This window comes from Ascaphus truei, chromosome 2 (assembly GCF_040206685.1).
Source record: "Ascaphus truei isolate aAscTru1 chromosome 2, aAscTru1.hap1, whole genome shotgun sequence".
NCBI classification, from domain to species: domain Eukaryota; kingdom Metazoa; phylum Chordata; class Amphibia; order Anura; family Ascaphidae; genus Ascaphus; species Ascaphus truei.
Genome location: NC_134484.1, coordinates 312,793,145 through 312,814,370, shown reverse-complemented (window position 1 = coordinate 312,814,370; position 21,226 = coordinate 312,793,145). Strand labels below are relative to the sequence as shown.

The window sequence follows — 21,226 nt, the reverse complement described above, 5'->3', positions numbered from 1 at the left end:
AGCGTCACAACACTTTTTGGAACTATCTGATTTATCACAATCACAGGTAGCTTTTATTTTAGATTCAATTCACTTTTTATTGACACATAATTACTTTTTGTTTGATGATGTTCACAATCTCCAGACCCGTGGAACGGCTATGGGTACCAGCTTTGCCCCATCTTATGCAAACTTGTTCATGGGATGGTCGGAGTCATTCCACGTGTTTGCAGATAGGAATATCTTTAGGGATCACATTATTTTTTATCGTTGTTTTATTGACGACTTTATTTTCATTTGAGAAGGTGATGTCACAACACTTTATTGTTAACAGAGTCACTTAACACCAATGATTATTGTCTTAAATTCACTTTCACTTAAGATTATCACCACTTACAATATTTGGATTTATTACTTTACGTGGATCTCTCTTTAAATATTAACATGGATATTTTCCGTAAAGAGAACTCACGTAATACTTATTTGAGAGCGGACAGCTGCCACCCCAGGTCCCTCATTAAGGGAATCCCAAAAGGGCAGTTTATGAGGATTAAGCGTAACTGCTCTAAGGATGAGGACGTCCATAGACTGTCAGATGATCTGCACAAAAGGTTCATTGCAAGGGGGTATAAACCTTTAGATCTGATTCAAGCTTGGAGGGAGGTGGAAGAAATGGACAGGAATCAATTACTTTATAGGAAACCAAAAAAGACCTCTAAGTTGGTGAGCCCATTGTTCATTACCACATTTAGTTCACAGGCACAAGACATCAGATTGATTCTAGAGAAACATTGGAACATCTTGCACCTGGATCCCATTCTAGGGCAGGACTTACCACCAACCCCCAAAGTTGCATTCGGAAAGGCTAAGACCATCTCAGCACCCTATCACTCAGTTTTTGTATCAGGTACTAATAAGGTTAAGCAACTAACTAAGGGGTCGTATAGATGCGGCTGTCGCAAAATCTGTAATTTAATACTTCCATCTAAGACTTTTTTAAGTACAGTTACCAAGGAAGTTTTTCATATAAAAAGCTTTATTAATTGTAATTCCTCTTATGTCATCAACCTCCTTACCTGCTGCTGTGGCAAGCAGTACGTAGGAAGGACTACAAGGAACCTGACGGTACGGGTGATGGAACATGTTAGACTCATTAAAAATAAAGATATTATACTTCCGGTTCCATTACACTGCACCCAGTGTCCTAGAGGAGACAGTAGATTTTTGAAGGTTTGTGGAATGGAGTACATTCCCATACATGCGAGAGGGGGCAATCGGATCAGGAGACTGGATCAGAGGGAGGCCTACTGGATCTTTATGTTAAAAACCATGGTTCCCCAAAGCCTCAATACGGATTGGGACCTGGGACATTTCTTATGATCCAGTGGCCCTCCTTCTGTTCCTTTTACTCCTGCTCCAATATTTTAATATGATTTTAATATGACTTTCTCCCCCCCCTAGTTTGATGTACTCTGTTTTCGTCATATGGAATGGTTATTCTAATTCTGATATGGTTGGTTTAATCTTTTTAAAACAGGGTTACAGAGTTTCTTATGTTATAGATGGTGGCCTTATAAGGAACATGTTTGACCACCATCTATTATGTGGGATACACTCGATTGATTATATCTGATATTGTATACCCATAATATCATGTCCTGCTTTTTGTTAATAAGAGAACATCAATTGTGTGTGTTGGATTTCAAATCTGATGTAGACATCCTTTAGAATATACCTGCAATATATACATTTTTTTCAAGTAATGATGCAATTTATAACATAATGCATCCCTTGAATTTATCCTATATATGTGATGGTTAAATATTGGATGTTTTTTTTTGTTGGATTCTAGGTTTAATCTGAAGGTTGGGTTACTAATGTTTAGTTTATCTATACAACTAAGGTCTCTACAGACCTATATGTGGTCTGTATAGGACATATACATAGTAACCCATGGGATACATTATTATGGTTTTTTGTATGTTTATTGAATATGTTTTTTTTTCACGTTTTTCATTTTCTTATATATTTTGATTTATTATTTCTGTTTTTGTATGTGTATACACAGATTTTTTATGTATGTCGTTTTGTGTCCCTGTTAGTATTTGCCGAGTGACTGACGTCACGATACTTTACATAGAGAGGTGATAGTGTGAGCATCAATAAAGTTTTTCCCTTTGGAATGGCCAATAAAGCTTTTGTTAAAAGGAGTGGATCCAAGGTACAAAAAAACTTTTATTGGAGGTACCAAAGCATAAAAATAGCCTGTTACGCGTTTTGAACAAGATATTCTTTATCAAGAAGTATCAAGAGGTATACCTGTATATGTACTGTAGTTCAAAGACATAAACGAATGCGTCTAAATGTGATGACACGCATACTGCTGCGGCCGAGTTTATTCGAGCATTTGCCCGTTCTCGGCCGCAGCAGTAACCTGGTGCGCGCCAGAGGGTGCCGGGCGCGCGCCGAAGACACGGAGGAGCGCCCTCCGATCGGGGCTTTCTCCCTCCCGCTGCCGGGTCCGCCGGGTCCCCCGGAACCCCCTGCCGCCGTCCCCCACATCGCGGGACACCAGGGCTCCCTCGGGGAGCCCTGGACGCGCGTGCAGGGGGCGCAGGCACCCGATGACGCGTGACCGCACGTCGATGACGCGCGGCACGCCGAGGGAGTGCGGCTAGCATGCCGGGGCATCCCCAGGCTTGCGGAGCTAGCCGCACTCAAATAAAATGTGCCGCCTCTGTATGCGTTTCAACAAGGTTCCAATGAGACATACTGAGTGGAAGAAATATTTTTCATTCTGAAGAAGAGACGTTGTATTCCCATGTACTGTACACTATACACTATACAGTATGAACTCATTGCAGACAACACTAAATGCCATTTTCTGCACACGATAAAAACACGAGTCAACAAACGTCTTAAGGCGGTAAGGTTGGAAGAAATCACGCGCCATCACATGGGTATTTCGGGATATACAATGCGTGAAGTCTTCGAATAATGGCCTCTGCATCTGTATTTACCTGGTAGCAGGCTCTACAACTTCTTCTTCTCCCTTATTTAGTAAGCTACATTTTGGGACTATAGCTGAGACCAGGAGAGTCCACAAACCAGATCCTAGACGTTATTATCATACTTCCTTTCAAGAACAAATGTTTGTGAGTGCACATCTAGTTCTCTCTCTCTCTCTCTCTCTCTCTCTCTCTCTCTCTCTCTCTCTCTCTCTCTCTCTCTCTCTCTCTCTCTCTCTCTCTCTCTCTCTCTCTCTCTCTCTCTCTCTCTCTCTCTCTCTCTTATATATATATATATATATATATATATATATATATATATATATATATATATATATTCATTACAGTATCAGACTATTGTGTTTTCCCTTTTTCCCCCTTATTTCAAGGGTAATCCATTCCAGTATAAAGGTTCCTACAGTAGTACATTGCCATATTGTTTAGTTTGGTTGTGTTTTTTCGCCCCATATTTTGTGTTTCTGTGTTACTATTTAGACAAACGGACTTTGTCTTTATTGGGAGCAGCATAACTACCTCATACCTTTTCACTATCACTTCGCACAAGCTTTAATTAATTAATTTGCGCTTATTGTTTCTCCTCTCAATAAATGTATGTACCTGTTTTTTGTTTTAAATTTTTCTCTAGCATCTTATCTCCCTGACATGTTACTGTCCATTCTTCTCTTCTATATAGCACTCTTTGAAAATACTTTAATATATTAACATAAGTCACACGGGTCATATCCACGCACAAAAGTGTGTATTTACCTGGCAACCGGCTCTACAACCTTCTCCCACTTCCTTATTTGACTGGTTTTTCTTTGTTCTACTTGGCAACAAGTAGAATTGCAGTTCAACTGAATTGGCCGGCTTTGCCAGCCAATCAGTCAAAACCAGATCAAAATAGACCCACTTCCTTGTATTGTATTGTATGTCTTTATTTATATAGCGCCATTAATGTACATAGCGCTTCACAGTAGTAATACATGTGGTAATCGAATAAATAACAGATAATATAAATAACAGATCATGGGTATAAGTGCTTTAGACAAACATAACATTAAGGAAGAGGAGTCCCTGCCCCGAGGAGCTTACAATCTAATTTGTAGGTAGGGAGAACGTACAGAGACAGGAGGAGGGAGTTCTGGTAAGTGCGTCTGCAGGGGGCCAAGCTTTATGTATCATGTGTTCAGAATGTTCACAGTGCTATTAAGGTGGGTCTTAAAGGTGGATAGAGAGGGTGCTAGTCGGGTACTGAGGGGAAGGGCTTATTCCTTATTTAGTAAGCTACATCTGCAGTTTTGCTTGCGCTATTGCACTTCAACTTCAACTTCAATTTGCCCACTAGTCACAAAACAACAGCTTCCATTATTTATATTGCATACATTTTGCAGCTGTTCAACAAAATAAAGGGAATTGCTCATTTTGTTTAATACAGTAAAAAATGTCATTGGGATTTGCAAAAATAAAATAAGAAATCTCATGAAAACTTCAAGCATCCCAGCAAATATATAATAAATGTATTTGTATTGCTCTACTTTATACAACATTGCATGTACTGCTTTTTTTTTTTTTTTTAGAAATATTCATGGTAGAATAATGAAAAGAAATCTGTTCAACATAAACTTCAAAGAGTGTCCCTTGCACAGTAACACAGATACGGTAATAATTGTTTGTTTTGCATTTAATTTTCATGCAGTATATAGATAGATGATAGATGATAGATAATAGATGGATAGATAGATAGATAGATAGATAGATAGATAGATAGATAGATAGATAGATAGATAGATAGATAGATAGATAGATAGATAGATAGATAGATAGAGCATTCTTACAAAATAAATCATATTACAGAGAACATATGTAATTATTCATTTGGAAGTTCCTGAAATGCGTCTGTCTTGAATGCTATAAACCCGACATGCTAGTAGGTAATAAATGAAAGGCTGCTTTTAAATTGCAAACACATAATCCTGTTAGCACAGTCAACACAAGGAAGAGCATGACATGTTTACTAATTCCATCTTGATATATCACATTTTAATACTTATTCGATGCGTACTGGATAGTTCTCAATGGATTACGGCATATTAACTAAGCTATACAGTACACTAAATGTTAATATACCCCTGAAAAGGATGGAAGCTTAAACTATAAACGATCTTAAGATCTTATTCATTTAGTGTGTTCTATAGATATACAATATTATTGCTGAAATCCTCACAAGCTTAAATATCATACTGTACCTTAGCATATGATACATAAGGAATATTATATTTTAACATATTATCTAAAATTAAATTCTGATAATTACAATTTGCAAAGGTATTAATCGGATATACACCACGCATGGCCAGCCACAACCCATTTAAACTGTTAATAGTTTTAGAGTGTTATAAATCTACTACGCTATATAAAGCCAATTGATGGTGAATTCAATTGATATTCAGAAAGTAACAATGTAAATGACAATTCTTGTGGTACACCAAACCAGTCTCCAATCTTGTATTATCAGAGTGGGACACTTTTATTCCTAAACTGGTATCATCGGCAGTACGGTCACCTACTGGTAGAATGTTCACTAAATTCATAATAATCCTGGGATATTTTAGTTACCATATTTGCAGATGGGACAGCACTGATCTGGCTCATACACAGGATCCACACACTCCGTCTGAGGACAGGCTGACACAGTGCACATTACTTCGCCGTTGGACTCGCAGTGACATTTCTCACAAGGAGAAACCTGAAAGATAAACAATGTAATTATTAAACTTTAAAAGTGACATATTTGTCTGCATATGCTAGATACACCCATCCTCAAAGTAACATTAGTATGAATGCTTAAAGTGGATCTTTTTTCAATGCAGTAAAAATGTGCCCCTCCCCCTGTCATGATCATTAGCAGTATCACTTAAGTCACAACTGATACTAGCCCCACATATACTAAGTTCCAATAGGTTATTTAATGTGTCGTTAACCTATATTAACATCATGTTAATAGAAACGCTTATCCACTAATGTGAATAACAATATTAAACCCAGTAGTATTCATTTGTATGGTCAGTACTGATAATGAAATGCTAAAGACATCTAAATGAGGTGTCATAACATTGCATACCAACTGAAGTCAGATAACGCAGGGACGTAACATTATGTTGGTTACATTTGCATTACTCCTATCCAGAAACTGAATAGGGCCTTTTGTTTGTAAGGAAGATGGGATGCGGAACAGACTAATTTCTAATTTCCTATAGACTTATATATCTACCTAAATAATTCTCTATACCAGCATTGCTGAACTCCAGTCCTCAAGATACGACAACAGGTCAGGCGTTGAGGATATCCCAGTTTCAGCACAGGTACCCCAATCAGTAGTTCAGTTTTTGACTGAACCACTAGTGCTGAAGCTGGGATATGCTTAAAAAAACTGACCTGTTGGGGGGATCATGAGAATGGAGTTCAGCACCCCTACACTATACAACACATCGTGAGATATCTGTGAACACACTTGGGATACCTGGGAAATATGGGAAATATGCTAAATGACATCATTTTAATATAATTTGCATGTTCAAATTGAGCATACAGTATACATAGACCTCTTTAAGTTAATGGGTACTCGACAAAATCAGTGAACAAAGAGAAAAAGAAGTGAAAAGCGCCTCATAGTATGAAAGCTTTTTATCAAAAAAACTAGGTACACTACTGTATACAATATAGGTACATATTGCACTAACAATAAAACAGGTAAGTACTCAATTATCAAACCCTGATGAAGTAGACGTTAGTAGGATGGCTGATGTTACTTATTTTTTATATTAATTTTAATTATACCAAGCTAATATTTTGAATTACACCACATTAAGTTTGAATACTTTTTAGTGTTATACACTGCTGTCCATTAAGGACAAACTTTCACACTTGTTTCACACATTCACACAATGTATTTTCTAGCGCAACTTTCTATTTTTCTTTAGTATATTTACAAAATGTGTCTCCTCTAAATAGGCAAAAGCCCTATTTCAGGGTCCTGGTTGCGAGTGATTCTAAAACGTCAATTTATTGAAAGAAAACACAACTTTATGCTACAATAATATTGTATTATATGTCTTTATTTATATAGCGCCATAAATGTACATAGCGCTTCACAGTAGTAATACATATCATATAAATAACAAATAATATAAATAACAGGTCATGGGAATAAGTGCTTTAGACATAAAAGTAACATTAAGGAAGAGGAGTCCCTGCTCCAAGGAGCTTACAATCTAATGTGATATTAAACCTATGCAAATGAGATGTAGAACTGCCATTGTTTTTGCATATAATTAGTATTGTGGATACGTTAACCTCAAAAGGAAAAAAAATGTCCTTTCCTGTTTTTCTGCAACATATTTGCTCTTTTTTTATTTCTCTATATACCTGCAGAATATTTGCACACAGACATTTTTTGCATCTGTTTTACATAGTTTCATACTGTAGTTACATATTAGATGAGGTTGAAAAAAGACATACGTCCATCAAGTTCAATCTATTATGCCAATTTTTTAGGTAATGTCATGTTTTTTGCCCTGATTTAACGAAGCATAGTGTATCTGGGCTAAGAGCAGCATTTTCAATATGCATCTCTTAAGCATCAATATATCAGGTTATTTGATATCACTACAAAGAAACATTTGTTTTAACACAGTGTTTTATTGCCTGTTCACAACTGTCAAATCAAGAGACTTGTAAAACAAATTTCTTACAACTACCAGGATTGTTTGCTACAGAGATTTACATCACCTCAGACAGATGATATTAGGCATAAATAAAAGGTAATAACATTTAATTAAAACACATAACATATGATACATTCCATCATAAGAAGCACATCAGTTACAGTAACTCATCCATTCACAACCCCCAAATTGCAAACTGCTGCACAAGACAAGGCCAATTTATAGCAAAGTATTCTGGCCAATTAACACAAAGATGTGCATAAGTGCTTCTCTGCCCCAGTTCTGTTCCAAGCTTGTCTTGATACCTACAGTAGGGGCCTGTGCATTAAACTTACAGTAAATTGCATCTCGTTGCATTCACTAGCATTGCTACATTCCCGAACATTGCGGAAACAGGTTTTTTTTAATGCGATGGGATTGTGCCTCTGCAGTTCCATAGTTCCATATTTACTAGCAATTCATTAATCTTCCAGTTTGCATATCCACTGGAAAGTTAAAGTCAGAAATCTTGCATCACAGAGACGTGATTTTAGGCTTTACTGAAGAGGGAAAGAGGAACAGAGGGACAATACCTACATTTGCATGTCTCAGGGAAGTGAGATGTCTGTCACTTTCCAAGTACTGTAGTATTGTATCAAATTCATGAAAACTATATGTAGCATGAGAAAAAGACAGATATAACTCCAAAGACCTGGAGTTTTCTTTTCAGCACCTCCCCCTGCATCTCTGCTACTGGTGTATACAGTACAACTGCCTGACTCACCTTCTCTCCTCCAACTCCCTGATTCACTCTTTACAATCTGCTTTCTGCCCTCTACACTGCATCAAGACAACATTAACAAAAGTGATCAATGACATACTCACGTGGTAATTTTCCCATGCTAATTCTCCTACATCTCTCTGCTGCCTTCGAGACTGTTAATCACCCCTTCTCCTAAACATTCAATATTGGCCTCCATGATGCAGCCTTCTCCTGGCTCACATCTTACCTTTCCAACTGATACTTTAGTGTTTCCTACTCTGGTGTCGACTCCTCTTTACTCCTCTTTACTCCCTCTTTCTGTTGGGTTCCGCAAGGCTCTGTCATTGGCCCTTTGCTCTTCTCACTCTACACCTCTTCCCTTGATGAACTAATACAAATCTTTGGCTTTCAGCATCATGTTTATGCTGATGACACCCAAATCTATCTCTTGTCCCCTGACTTCTGTGCCTCTCTCCTGTCCTGTGTCTCGAACTGCCTCTCTGAAATCTCCTCCTGAATGTCTCACTGATACCTGAAGCTCAACATGACCAAGGCATAATTAATATTCTTTACGTCATCCACTGCCACCACAACACCAACGCTCTCCCTCACTGTCAAAACACCACAATCTCATCAACACCTCAAGCCCATTGTCTAGGGGTCATCTTGGACTCTGAGTTCTCCTTCATTTCTCACATTCATTCGCTCAAGAAGTCCTGCCCTGCACATTCAAAATATTGCCATTTTCTCACTCATGATGCAACTAAAATAATTACTCATGCCCCACCTTGATTACTACAACGTACTCTTAATTGGCATTCCCCCTGTCCACCCCTTCTAACTCCAATCCATCCAAAATGCTGCTGCTACACTAATCTACCTCAATTACCGCTCCACTACTACTGCTCAACTATGCATACTCTATCCCCACACTGGCTTCCCAGAGCCTTTAGAATTACATTTAAAACCCTAGCAATGACTTACGCCACAAATACATACCCAAACTCCCCCTACATTCTACCTACAACATCCGCCATTCCTCCCACCTTATTACCTCATCTCACTCCCTCCTAAAAGACTTCTCCTGTGCTGCCCCTCTCCCCTTCATCCTCATTGGTACCAGCTGTGTGCATAGACCAATCTCCACCTTATGTAACATACCCCCCAGCTGTCAGACTGGGCCATTCTACCTGAGACACACCTTATCCTACAATGAGCAGCCACGTTACCTTCTTATTTCAACATTATCCCTCAATCCCTTCAGATTGTAAGCTCTCACAAGCAGGGCCCTCAGTACCTTTATATTAGTTTGTGCATGTTTGTCTTCACCTGTATGTAACTGTTCATGTTTTTGTAATATACATAACTCTGTACGCCATTGTACCATGCTATGGAATAGGTTGGTACTTCACTAATAATAATAACAACAGAGTTGCAGCAAATGCAGCCCCCAAATGAGTCTCCCCACTATGCTTCCCCTGCCCTATTCCTGTCCACTAAGACAGCATGGACAGGGTTAACATCATGAGGAAAAGGCAGGCACAACTGCACAGAACTGGAGCTCATCAGCACCAACTCTCCCACATCTCTTCTGTGGGTGTCTGTTTGCTGTGCAGCTGATATCACTCCAGCACAGACTCTTGGAGAGGAAAACAACCGAGTTGCAGCAAATACGGCAGCCTATGATAGCAGACAAAGGATGGCAGCCGTTTGCTGCAATTCCCTGATGTTACAGCTGCCTCTACACACTAACCTTCTTATTCCCCTGTACCCTATGTTTCCAGTTACCCATTCATATAGTTTGTAAGCTCCTTGGGGCAGCACCCTCCATACCTACTGTAACAATGTATGTTAATCTTTATTATTTCTTTGTTTTTTGTCCGACAATTGTATTGTACTGTGCTACGGAATATGTTGGTGCGTTATAAATAAATCATAATAAGAATAATTCCCTAATAAATACAGATCAATTTTTAATTAACCCAGATTTTTATCTCGTCAAATTTCAATCTTTTTCTGGACGGTTTTGCATTGCAAAGATCATTGTTTAATTAATAGGGCCCATAGACTTAACAGAGGGTTAAATAATTAAAAGTGTGATAATGCCTCAATCTTCAGTTTAATTATTGACCCCAATAACTGGTTTTGGGATTGTCAGGAATTACAGTAGGGAAAAGTTACTGTATGTCTACATGTTAGGTCACTTTTCCCATTTCTCCTATATTAAAAAAAGTTTGCTAATTCCGATCTGGCACCAACTTCTCTTTTGTAAATGATCTAAAACACTTATGGTTTCTTACAGTTCAAACAAATCAAGCATTTTTCCCACCTTGTAAATTACCTATTAAAAGCATATATAAAAATGTCTAGAATGAGTTCTATGGCTAATTTAGTGAAGGGATAAAACCTACTTGATAGCTGTAATCCTGTAATCACTTTGCCTGCAATTATGCGCCCTATTCATTAATTCAACATTGGGCCTGCAAATAGGAGCTGCTTACTAACGTCTGTTAGAACAGTAGTCAGAATAACTAATGTAACTTTATGTAAAAACATGCTAAATAACAATTACTGAGAAACGGAGCTTTCTGCCTGTATTCACTAATCAGTTCTAAGCAGAGAATGTGCTAATCTATGTGAATAATGCAGCTGAGGCACTCAAAATGTGTAATCTTTAGATATAAAGTATTTAAAGCATATGCTATTCAAACTATCTTTCTGATCATGTGGACTGTAATGGACATTAAATTCATTACATATTATAAAAAAGTCAAACAAAGTCTGCTCAAATAGAAAAAATATGTGGTAAAACAATGACTAAAAAGGTAGATTAAATATTGTAAATACATTAATATAATCTGATAAAGCAACCATAAACATCTACTTGAATTCTTATCGGATTGGTATAAAAAATGCTTAAGAGCAATACAATGGTATAAGCAACACATGTAAAATGTGTTCCATTGGAAGATTTCTATCAGATAAATTAGTTCATGTAGGAAATGAATGTCGTTGGTTGCACCTTATTCTAATTGTCCCTTCACTGTCCAAGTTCAATGTGTTTTATGTAAAACACATCCACATTGCACAGTACATTTATTCAATAGTTAGAAATGAAGACATCTATATGAATTCACTCACGAGATATAACTTCTTGGAAGCACGTAGTGATGCTGTCTCCAGCATCTCTGTCATATACTGTACAGCGCTCACTTGGGCACTTCAGAGTTTTTGATTTAACGAAAAAAAGACGGTGCAAAACAGCACTAAAAAAATATATAAATAATGACAATACTTGAAATAAATATTGCAGGCAGCCTGGCAAATACTGACTGTACAGTCAGAAAATGAACCACAGAGAATTTTTTTTTTGAAGAAGTGCACGTATGTGCATGAAACGTCGTTGGGAGATTATTCTGTTTTTAGAGCTGTCTGTTTGGTTGTGGAGGATATTGGCAGCAGTTGTGCAGGCTGTGGGGGGAAAGGAGAGGAAGAGGAGCAGCGATTTCAGTAACACCGCAGCGTGTGACGTCACATCCACCAGGAAGTTCCGGTTTTCGTGCGACTCAACATCCATCCCCCACATGAGGCAATCCCTAAAGGAGCTCCAGTTATCATAAGAGAAGAGCACCTGAGCGATCTTTAGCTTTACTGCTTTTACCATCCACTGTCCTGTAAGTAGGGTTTCAATTTTACCCCTCTGGACTTAAGTGCTGTATCCTCCGGAACCCAGTATTTCAATGTTAATAAATAGCTTTTTGTTAGGATTATAGTCTTGCTAGTGTCTGTCTGTTATTGTGTGTTATGTTTGTCATGTGTGAGTTTTTATTGTTTTAATGTCAACTTTTTTGGCGTACTGCACCATTATCTGTTTGTTTTCTTCTCTTTTTTACATATTGCACTATCATTTGGTGTGAGCCGTTCGTTGACCCCTTCACTGCCTGTTTGCTCAAGGACACTTTTGGGACTTTGCAAGAGACGGTTTGGTCTTTATTCGGATTTATTATTATTTAAAGGACTGATTTGGCGCCGGCAACTTTTTCTTTTCTCTAGAGTTTTTGATTTGATGACGTCAGAGGGGACATGGGTCGCTGGTTTAGCCAAGCGTTGCTGAGGACCTCCGATAAAGTGAGCATTGGACTCACGAAACGCGTAAGCTGCATATGTCAAACAGTGAAGTTACTTTCAGCAACACTCTCACTTTGGTTAAACCAGTGATCCGATATCAAAGCAGGAACTTGTAGGTATCCATGGGAGAGTTGCATCCAGGGATGGATTACCCATTAGGCACATGCCTAGGGGCCCCCAAGATTAGGAGTCAACCACAGTGTGGGTAAGGGAGCAAGAGATCAGAAGTTGCCATGCTGTGAGAGATCGGTGCTGCAGGCTGATATGCTACTCTCACTCCCTCCTACCGGTGGGTGGTGCCTCTCACTGCAGGTAGGGGTGAGGAACGTCTGGCAGCTATGTGTCTTTGAGGCTGCAGATAGGTGAGAGAGAAGGAATGCAGTATGTTCTGTAACAACTCATCCTCTCTAACTCTTAATCCTATTCACTCACCGTCGCTGTGGAACATAACCCCTCCGTGCCACTGTTAACCCCCTCCCCCAAGTTTCTTACCTTTATCCTTAATAATTTGCCCCTTATCTCTTAACCCCTTTCACTACCAAAGTGGCAGCAGGGCAGTGCATGGAGATGTGATGCAAATCCCTCCTGTAACAAAAGGGTTAATTAATTCCCCAACCCTTTCCATGTCTGCGCTTCCCCTTTTCTCTCCTTCACTACTTCCAACCCCCCCTCCTCATCCCAGCACTCACCCTTAGACTTCCCTACATTAAAAAACACATTCATTTATAACATACTTTGTGTATTTTTAAACTTTTCTAAATTAAATGTGTTTTAAATGCAGGGAATATTTAAGGTTGAGAGTGATGGAATGAGGGGGAGGGATGTTAGGTTTATTGGAGCAGTGTAGGTGAGAAAAGGTGGAGTGCAGACATAGGAAAGGTTTGGGAATGAAGGACCCTTAGCTCTAGTAAATCTAAAGAAAATGTATTTCTTTTTACCATTATTTATATTTACTACTAGCTTATATACCCGGCGTTGCCAGGGATTTCATGTCCACGTGTACTGACCTAGTCATGATGCAGGATTGAGCTGCCAGGACTTCAAACCTTCCATGGTAAGTAATAGGTGTGTGTGTTGATGTTCCTCCTGCTCGCATGGTGTCCCCCCCTCCTGCCCCCTGTCCCTGTGGCTGGCTGCCCCCGCCACAAAAATAAAGCCAAAAGTTTTTCACACATAGCTTCTCCATTTTGGCTTTATTTTTGTTAAATAAATCATAACACATATGTCATGTGTTGTTGTTCATCTGAGGTTGTATTTACCTAATTTTAAGACTTGCTAAGTAACAGATGATTGTTATTATGTCCTGATATGTAAAACCATGGAATTCAAAGAGGGTGCACTTTCTTTTTCACACAACTGTATGTATATATGTGTATATATGTATGTATATATATATATATATTTATTTATATACACGCACGCACACCACACACACACACTGCTCACTATCCTGACTTGTGATTGGTCCACTGCCTCCTCAGTGCGATTCAGGGGATGGAGGTGACGTCGCTGGTCCCCGCTGACCTGTCCCGTGCCGGTCGGTTACCAACAGCAGCGCTCAACCCGCCACCTCATCTTTACTGCAGAGACCCACAACTTCCCCACCGCTTGGGGGAGTGGAGGAGGGGAGAGGCTGTGTGTGAGGGGGTGGGGATCTGGCGCTCCTGCTCTTGCTGCCCGCGCAGAGCGGGAGGTGGTAGTGGGGGGTGTTCCTTCCCCCCAGTCCCCATTGTTCCTTCCCTCCGTCCGCCCCGCAGTCAGCCAATGGGAGGGTGCTGGCTGGCGGCCAATGAGAGCACGTGTTGCCACAAACCCGCAAGCAAACAATTTTTGACTTTTATATATATATATATAGATAACATTTTTGGGTTTAAAAAAAAAAATCAAATATGCATAGCAATATATATCATTATTGAGATAAATGTATTGATATCAGTATTGTATGTATTGGGGGAAGAGGTCATTGTGTACATTTTTTTTTACAAATTACAAGAAAGGGCCCACAATGTCTTGGTACACAGGGTCTCCCGAGGGTCTTAATCCACCACTGGTTGCATTAGTTGAGACTGCAGAGTCAGCACCACGTGGGCCCATCAGAGAAGCTGCTGCATTCAGGGATGGACAGAGCATTACGACTGCTGTGCTAAAGCCACCATCTACTACATGCATCAAAGAAGTTATATCTCATGAGTTAATTTATATAGATTTCTTAGTTTTTAATTATTAAATAAACATACTGTCCAATGTGGATGTGTTTTATGCTTGTCTTTTACAGAAAACACTTTAAATATTTTGATTGTATTATGTACATTGCGTTTAGTATGTCAACAGGTTAAAAAAGTTAAGTGATTTTAACACTGTTTCTATTTTACTTGTAAAGACGTTAAATAGAAATAAGTAAAAGTTACTAGTCATGTTTAGCGTGTGCAACTGCTAAATTAATACAATGTGTGTCACAGCATGCCTGTTTACTGATGTATACATATAAAGTATAAATATAGTTGAAAATAACTCACTAACTGGATTTAGGGCCATACAATATTTATTACGGTGTGCAAAACTATAATGTGCCTTAAACACATGAAAATAAGTGGCTTGCAAGGTACATTATGGCCTAGGATTGCTTAGTAAGTATTTCCCAACACCATTTTTTTTGCATTTATGACTATAACGAAATTACTGGAAATAATTTCCAAATGTTTAAAATTAGCAAATATACAAAAAAATATACCCCCAGCAAATATGGTTTGTATGACAAAATTGGACAATTTATTTTGCATTTTGTACTGTAAAAGTTCCTTGAAAATATTAGAAAATTCACATTTTTCAAAAAAAAAAAAACATTAAGAAGTGAATTGCAACTATAGGCCAAAAAAAAAAAAAAGCAACAACTGTCACAATACTGTATAGCAGTGTTTTTCTACCAGGGTTCCTAGGAATCTTTGAATTCCGGGGGCATTCTTATTGGGTTCTCTGCAATTTTCTGATGATTTGACAATTATATCAAGAAGAATTTACAATGCATCTGATCTCAGGCATGTTTTGAGAGAGGGTTTGGGGTTCCTCAGAATTTCACTTAGTGTTCCTTAACCAAAAAACGGTTGGAAACCACTGCAGTATAGTACTGTATGTATTGTTTTAGGTAGGCATAGTTATAGAAGCTATACCCCTGCTTTCTGATGTGAAAATAAATGGGTCATTGTTAGCATTGCTGTGTTTAAGAATCACACGTAACCGAGCTAAGAAAGCTGCAGGGATTCTAATTTTGAAATAATTCTAATTGATTTTCTGGCATTTCATAAAGAAACACAATAACAATGTTAAGAGACACTGCAAAAATGATTTTTCCATAAATATATTTCTCTGGAATGAAGAACTGGTGAATAATTTGGCAGCAATATATGTGATTAGAACAAAAAGTAAAAGTAAAGACACGGTATGAAGGAAACCATAAGTGGGGTTAGATCTTTCAAGTTCCAACAAAGTTGACCCAAGTTGTTTTGTGAAAGTTTATGCAAATGTATTGAGAAAGTTGCACAGCAGTGAAAAATATGGGTGGTTGTTTTCCCCTTCACAGTCATAGAAGCATAAAGCAGCAATACTACTTTCCCCATTTTTTTCTTATTTTGATATGTTAAGCATGTGGCAATGTATAATTGTACATTCTAACCTTAGCTTGCAATCATTTGGTGCGCCTGTTATAAATCTGTCAAAATACTGATTGTGTAACTAACATAATGGCTGCCTTTCAGTTTCAATGAATCATTCAGTCAATGTAACTCAGCAGCTACAATGTAGTCTTTTATAATTACGGTAACATTATCTATTGTTACGATTTATAACTGAAACTGTTCGGAATATTGGCAACAAATTATCCCAAACAGAAAAGTGTTGCAAAGATCTTGCACTGCTGGGGAGGTCTAAAGTCTGCTATCGAAATCAAAAGATGCTTTAAAAGTAATTAAAAATGGCATTGAGTTGAATATACAGTACCGATATTTATTTTTTACATCTATTATCTAATACTACAGAACTCATCTATATATAAAAAAAAAACATATAAGATTTTACGTTTTGCTGCTTTAATTCCGACGTGTGCTGCATTATTACATTTCTCCAAAAGAATGTTGTTAAAATCACAAAACGTTGCAATCCTCATGGCAAAATTATTTACTCCCATAGAAAAATATTGTTCGTGACTTTGTACGAAATTTTGCTATTTATCTCAATTATTCGAAATGTGTCAAAGTTTTACATTCACCAGCTTTGCTTTTGGTATTTGAATGGCCAAAAGCATTTCATTGTAAGACATCTCTGCATAAAAGGCCCTCTTTCAAATATTCAGTGCATGGAGGACTCAAAGGCTTTAAATCTGTAACGGTAAAGTGTCCACTTTACTTTAACAGTTCTCCGAACCTTTAGGTATTCTTTTGCACTTATCATGTACTTCCCTGTAAAAACTTCTACCAGTTTTCAAGTTCAGTGTAAAATGACTCTCAGGAAGACCTATTAAATATGGTAACGTTGTGAAAGACACCTTTTCACGAAGCCAAGGTCATTGCTATTTTGGAATTATTGCAGCATTTAATGGTTTTAAATATAATACCTTGAACAGAACTTAAAAACAGTACTGTACTTTGTATTCTTCTGATGAATTTGTTGTTGCTCTGTTTGGAATTAAGCACTTTAAACTACATTTGCTGTTCTACAAATCCTAAATTATTAAGCAAACGTTAGGTGCTTGAACACATACACAATATTACATCTATATTCCAATGTTGCAAAGTGAATATAGATTCCTAAAGCAGTAACTGCCTATTTCTTATTTTAATTGTGTTTACAACACCAATTCTTGATAACGAAAACTTTTGTGAAATATTCCTTTTTTTCTGAAATATTATTTTAGGGATTTCTAAAATGAATCACCAAATGTAAAACAGCAACATTTTCCTGTTTTCTCTGTCAATGAATGATTTACATATATTCTACTAAGTAATGTTAGGAACAATAACTGAACTAGAGAAGATAAGGGTGATCTATCAAAGTGTCCCAGCTGCAAAAAAATAGCACCAGGTTTACCAAAGAAAATACTGTACTATCTATTGCTTTCAATGCAATTTTTCCCTTGATAAATCTGATACCCCATATTTTTCCCCATATTTTTCACGTTTCATATATAATTCTCAAGGTCTATATTGTGCATACTGCAACAGTTTATTGTTTGGTCATGTTAAGTTAGCTACAGTAATGCACATAGACATCTGGATAAGCGGCATCAGCGACTTGCAGAATTTAATTTTACATTTATTTTATTTTCATTGATTTTAATTCATTGCATTGGACCACTAAACACTTCAGGTGAATCAGTGCTTAAAAGAATGACATTAAATGAATAATGAATCGATAAACAAAATATAAGACAAAATGCCAAGACAGAATGTTAACATCTTCAAAGTGGGCATAGAAGTATCAGATTTAATAACAGAAAAAATTCCTGTTGTAGTCAATAGAATTTTTTTTTTGTTAAAGGTGATAGGAGATATTACTGCACCCATTAATGGAATGCAATGCATTTCTGCTATCAGGTTAATACGTAATATTTTATTTGAGTGCAACTGAAAATGGTACCACGTACATAATCTCTCATATGCAATATTAACTGTGTTATTTCTTGCATTATTCAGCATTATCGTGGGTATAACCAGACATTCAAAAAAGTTATGGTGGGTAAAAAAAGTGACAAATACCTTCATCATACAGCAAATAAAAATACAATTTGTGAGCACATTCACGTCACAGACAGGTCTGCTTTTCCCCATTATCTCTTAGCACAGCGGTGCGCAAAGTGGGGGGTGGCGGGCGCAGGATTTTTTGTTCTTTCCCAAGGCATTTAAATTAAATGCCAGGGGTTTGCGTGAGGCCTCTGCAACCTGAACTTACCATGATTCTGAAGGCTGCTGTGACGCGTCACCATAGCAAGGCGGCTTCAAATGACGCCATGGTGTCATGCGGAGTTATAAAAAGGATTGAAGATGAGGCACACGGATTTCCAAAATAAAGAGATTTATTAAAGCGAACACAACGTTTCGACCCTAAGGTCTTTGTCAAGTGCAAAAAGTGGCTTAATGAACAGAACACCAATGAATTTTTAAATAACACCCATAATTACCCACAGTGCTTCCTGTTCTAATTGTTCAGCTTAAACACATGTGGAACTGCCTACTCATCATCCATTGACATAATTAAGACTCCACCTCCCTTCCCTTCATAATTATACATGCAGTAATAAAAGTCATATCATCAATGAGTCACCTAACCCTAATACTCTGTCATTTTAGCTTCTGGAAAGCATTGCATATTATTAAAAGTGTTCCCGTATATTCATATTGACCGCAAAAACTTCATCCGGCTAGCATTTATGCTATCGTCGCTCCGTTGACATCATCAGTCGATGGCTCCTCCTCCTTGTATCCTGTAACCCTCGGCAACAAAACCACCGTCCGTGGTCTTGCCTCCTTGGTAATGTCACTCCGATTACATCATCTATCAGCGAATCCAACTCCTCCTTGTAACCCTTAGCAACGAAACCACCATCCTTGGTCTTGCCTCCTGAGTAATGTTGCTCCGTTGATGTCATCAATCGACAAAGCACAACAATAAAACAGAAAAATACCACAGATATGAAAACCATAGTGATCAGTGTATTACATGCAGAGGACACTGTTCCCATAAAAAGTTGCACAGATTTCAACCATACTACATCTTCTTTGCGAATTATGGGTATAAAACATGTTAAGATAGCAAGAGGGGGGGAAAGAAAAGGATACCATACTGCTACAACGAGAGGCTTATTGGACGTATACATTGAATACAGTTCACCCATATGGGCTCAATGATTATTTATCCTTAAATAGTTTCATTGAAGAGAGATAATGCTTTTACTACTGTTTGCTCCTGTTCTCCTTTAATGCTTAATATCTAGTTAATTACCTTTGGACAATTATACCTCCATTTTTAATTTTTATATTTACACTGATCACTACGGTTTTCATATATCGGGTATTTCTCTGTTTTATTGTTGTGCTTACACATTTCTCCCCCCTCTTTTTCATGCATGAACCTCGAACAAATAGTCACCATCACATCCCTATTGCAAGCTTATCTGGACATGGCATTAGTTACAAGCTACGCTAAACCCGCCATTAAGGGGTTAAACATGAGGAGGAACAACCATCTCACGATGACATCAGAGCAACAACAAGCAAGAGAGGCACTCAATGGCTGTTTGCCAGTTGCTAAGGGTTACAAGGAGGAATTGGATTCGCCGATTGATGATGTCATCGGGGCGACATTACCCAGGAGGCAAGACCACGGACTGTGGTTTTGTTGCTGAGGGTCACAGGATAAAAGGAGGTGGAGTCATCGACTGATGATGTCAACAGAGCGACGATACTGTAGCATAGATGCTAGCCGGATGACGTTTTTGCGGTCAATATGAATATACGGGAACACTGTTAATAATATGCAATGCTTGCCAGAAGCTAAAATGACCGAGTATTAGGGTTAGGTGACTCATTGAATATATGACTTTTATTGCTGCATGTATAATTATGAAGGGAAGGGAGGTGGAGCCTTAATTATGTCAATGGATGATGAGTAGGCAGTTCCACATGTGTTTAAGCTGAACAATTAGAACAGGAAGCACTGTGGGTAATTTTGGGTGTTATTTAAAGATTCATTGGTGTTCTGTTCATTAAGCCACTTTTTGCACTTGACCAAGACCTTAGGGTCGAAACATTGTGTATGCTTTAATAAATCTCTTTATTTTGGAAATCCGTGTGCCCCATCTTCATTCCTTTTTGTATGCCGTGGATTGGATGCAGCCGATCGTACATTGATGGGAGCACCGGTAATTGTATCACTCTTTATCATATTGTGGTGTGCAGCATTTTCTCTTTGTTATGTCATGCGGAGTTATGTCACACGCATGTCTCCATGACAACGGGGTCTCGTGACGTCAGTCATTGCTACTGTATTTACAGTCTTTAAGATTGCTGCTGACTTTGCAGTGCTTATGGTTGAATAAAAAATGCTTCTTAAGATCTACTGTACATAAGAATTTCAAGCAACTGAATGCACCCAACCATATAGTGTAACTTTGCTTTTGATGTTCAACCTACACTGTAAAGATGTACAGTAGCCAAATTTATTGCACCCACTCAAAAGCAGAACACTGCATTTATTACAGAATAGCACAGAATATCTCACCATGAAGTGCATGTGGGTGCAAAAACCCTTGGCTACATTTGTACTTCTGGTCTATATTATGGGGGTTGGCTTGCCTTGTACTTTTCTCCCCCCCTTCTAGTGCTTTCTTGTCCGTTCTTGTGAAATATGAAATAAACTGGTTTCAGAAAATATATTTATTATGTTTTCCATATTTGCGACCTAGAAATGTGTAATCTGATTTCACAGGTGCATACCATATCACGAGCGAGAAATACTGTAGTCATTCCTTATTTTATCATGACCCATCATGACACTCATGTGAAAAGGGCATATATATGTTTCATATAGAGTATATTAAATCATATATAATAATTTATATTTCATATATAATTTAATTACAGAGACTATAGATT

The 21,226-nt window shown here is 38.0% G+C and overlaps 1 protein-coding gene across 2 annotated transcripts in view; it reads right to left on the bottom strand.

The window, feature by feature from the left end:
• VWC2 (von Willebrand factor C domain containing 2) overlaps positions 1-21,226 on the bottom strand; it is a 593,413-nt gene that overhangs the window by 232,767 nt on the left and 339,420 nt on the right. For both annotated transcript variants that reach the window (XM_075586461.1, XM_075586460.1), the window contains exon 3: positions 5,607-5,736. In XM_075586461.1, the coding sequence (XP_075442576.1) occupies positions 5,607-5,736 (130 nt within the window). The remainder of the gene's footprint in view (positions 1-5,606; positions 5,737-21,226) is intronic.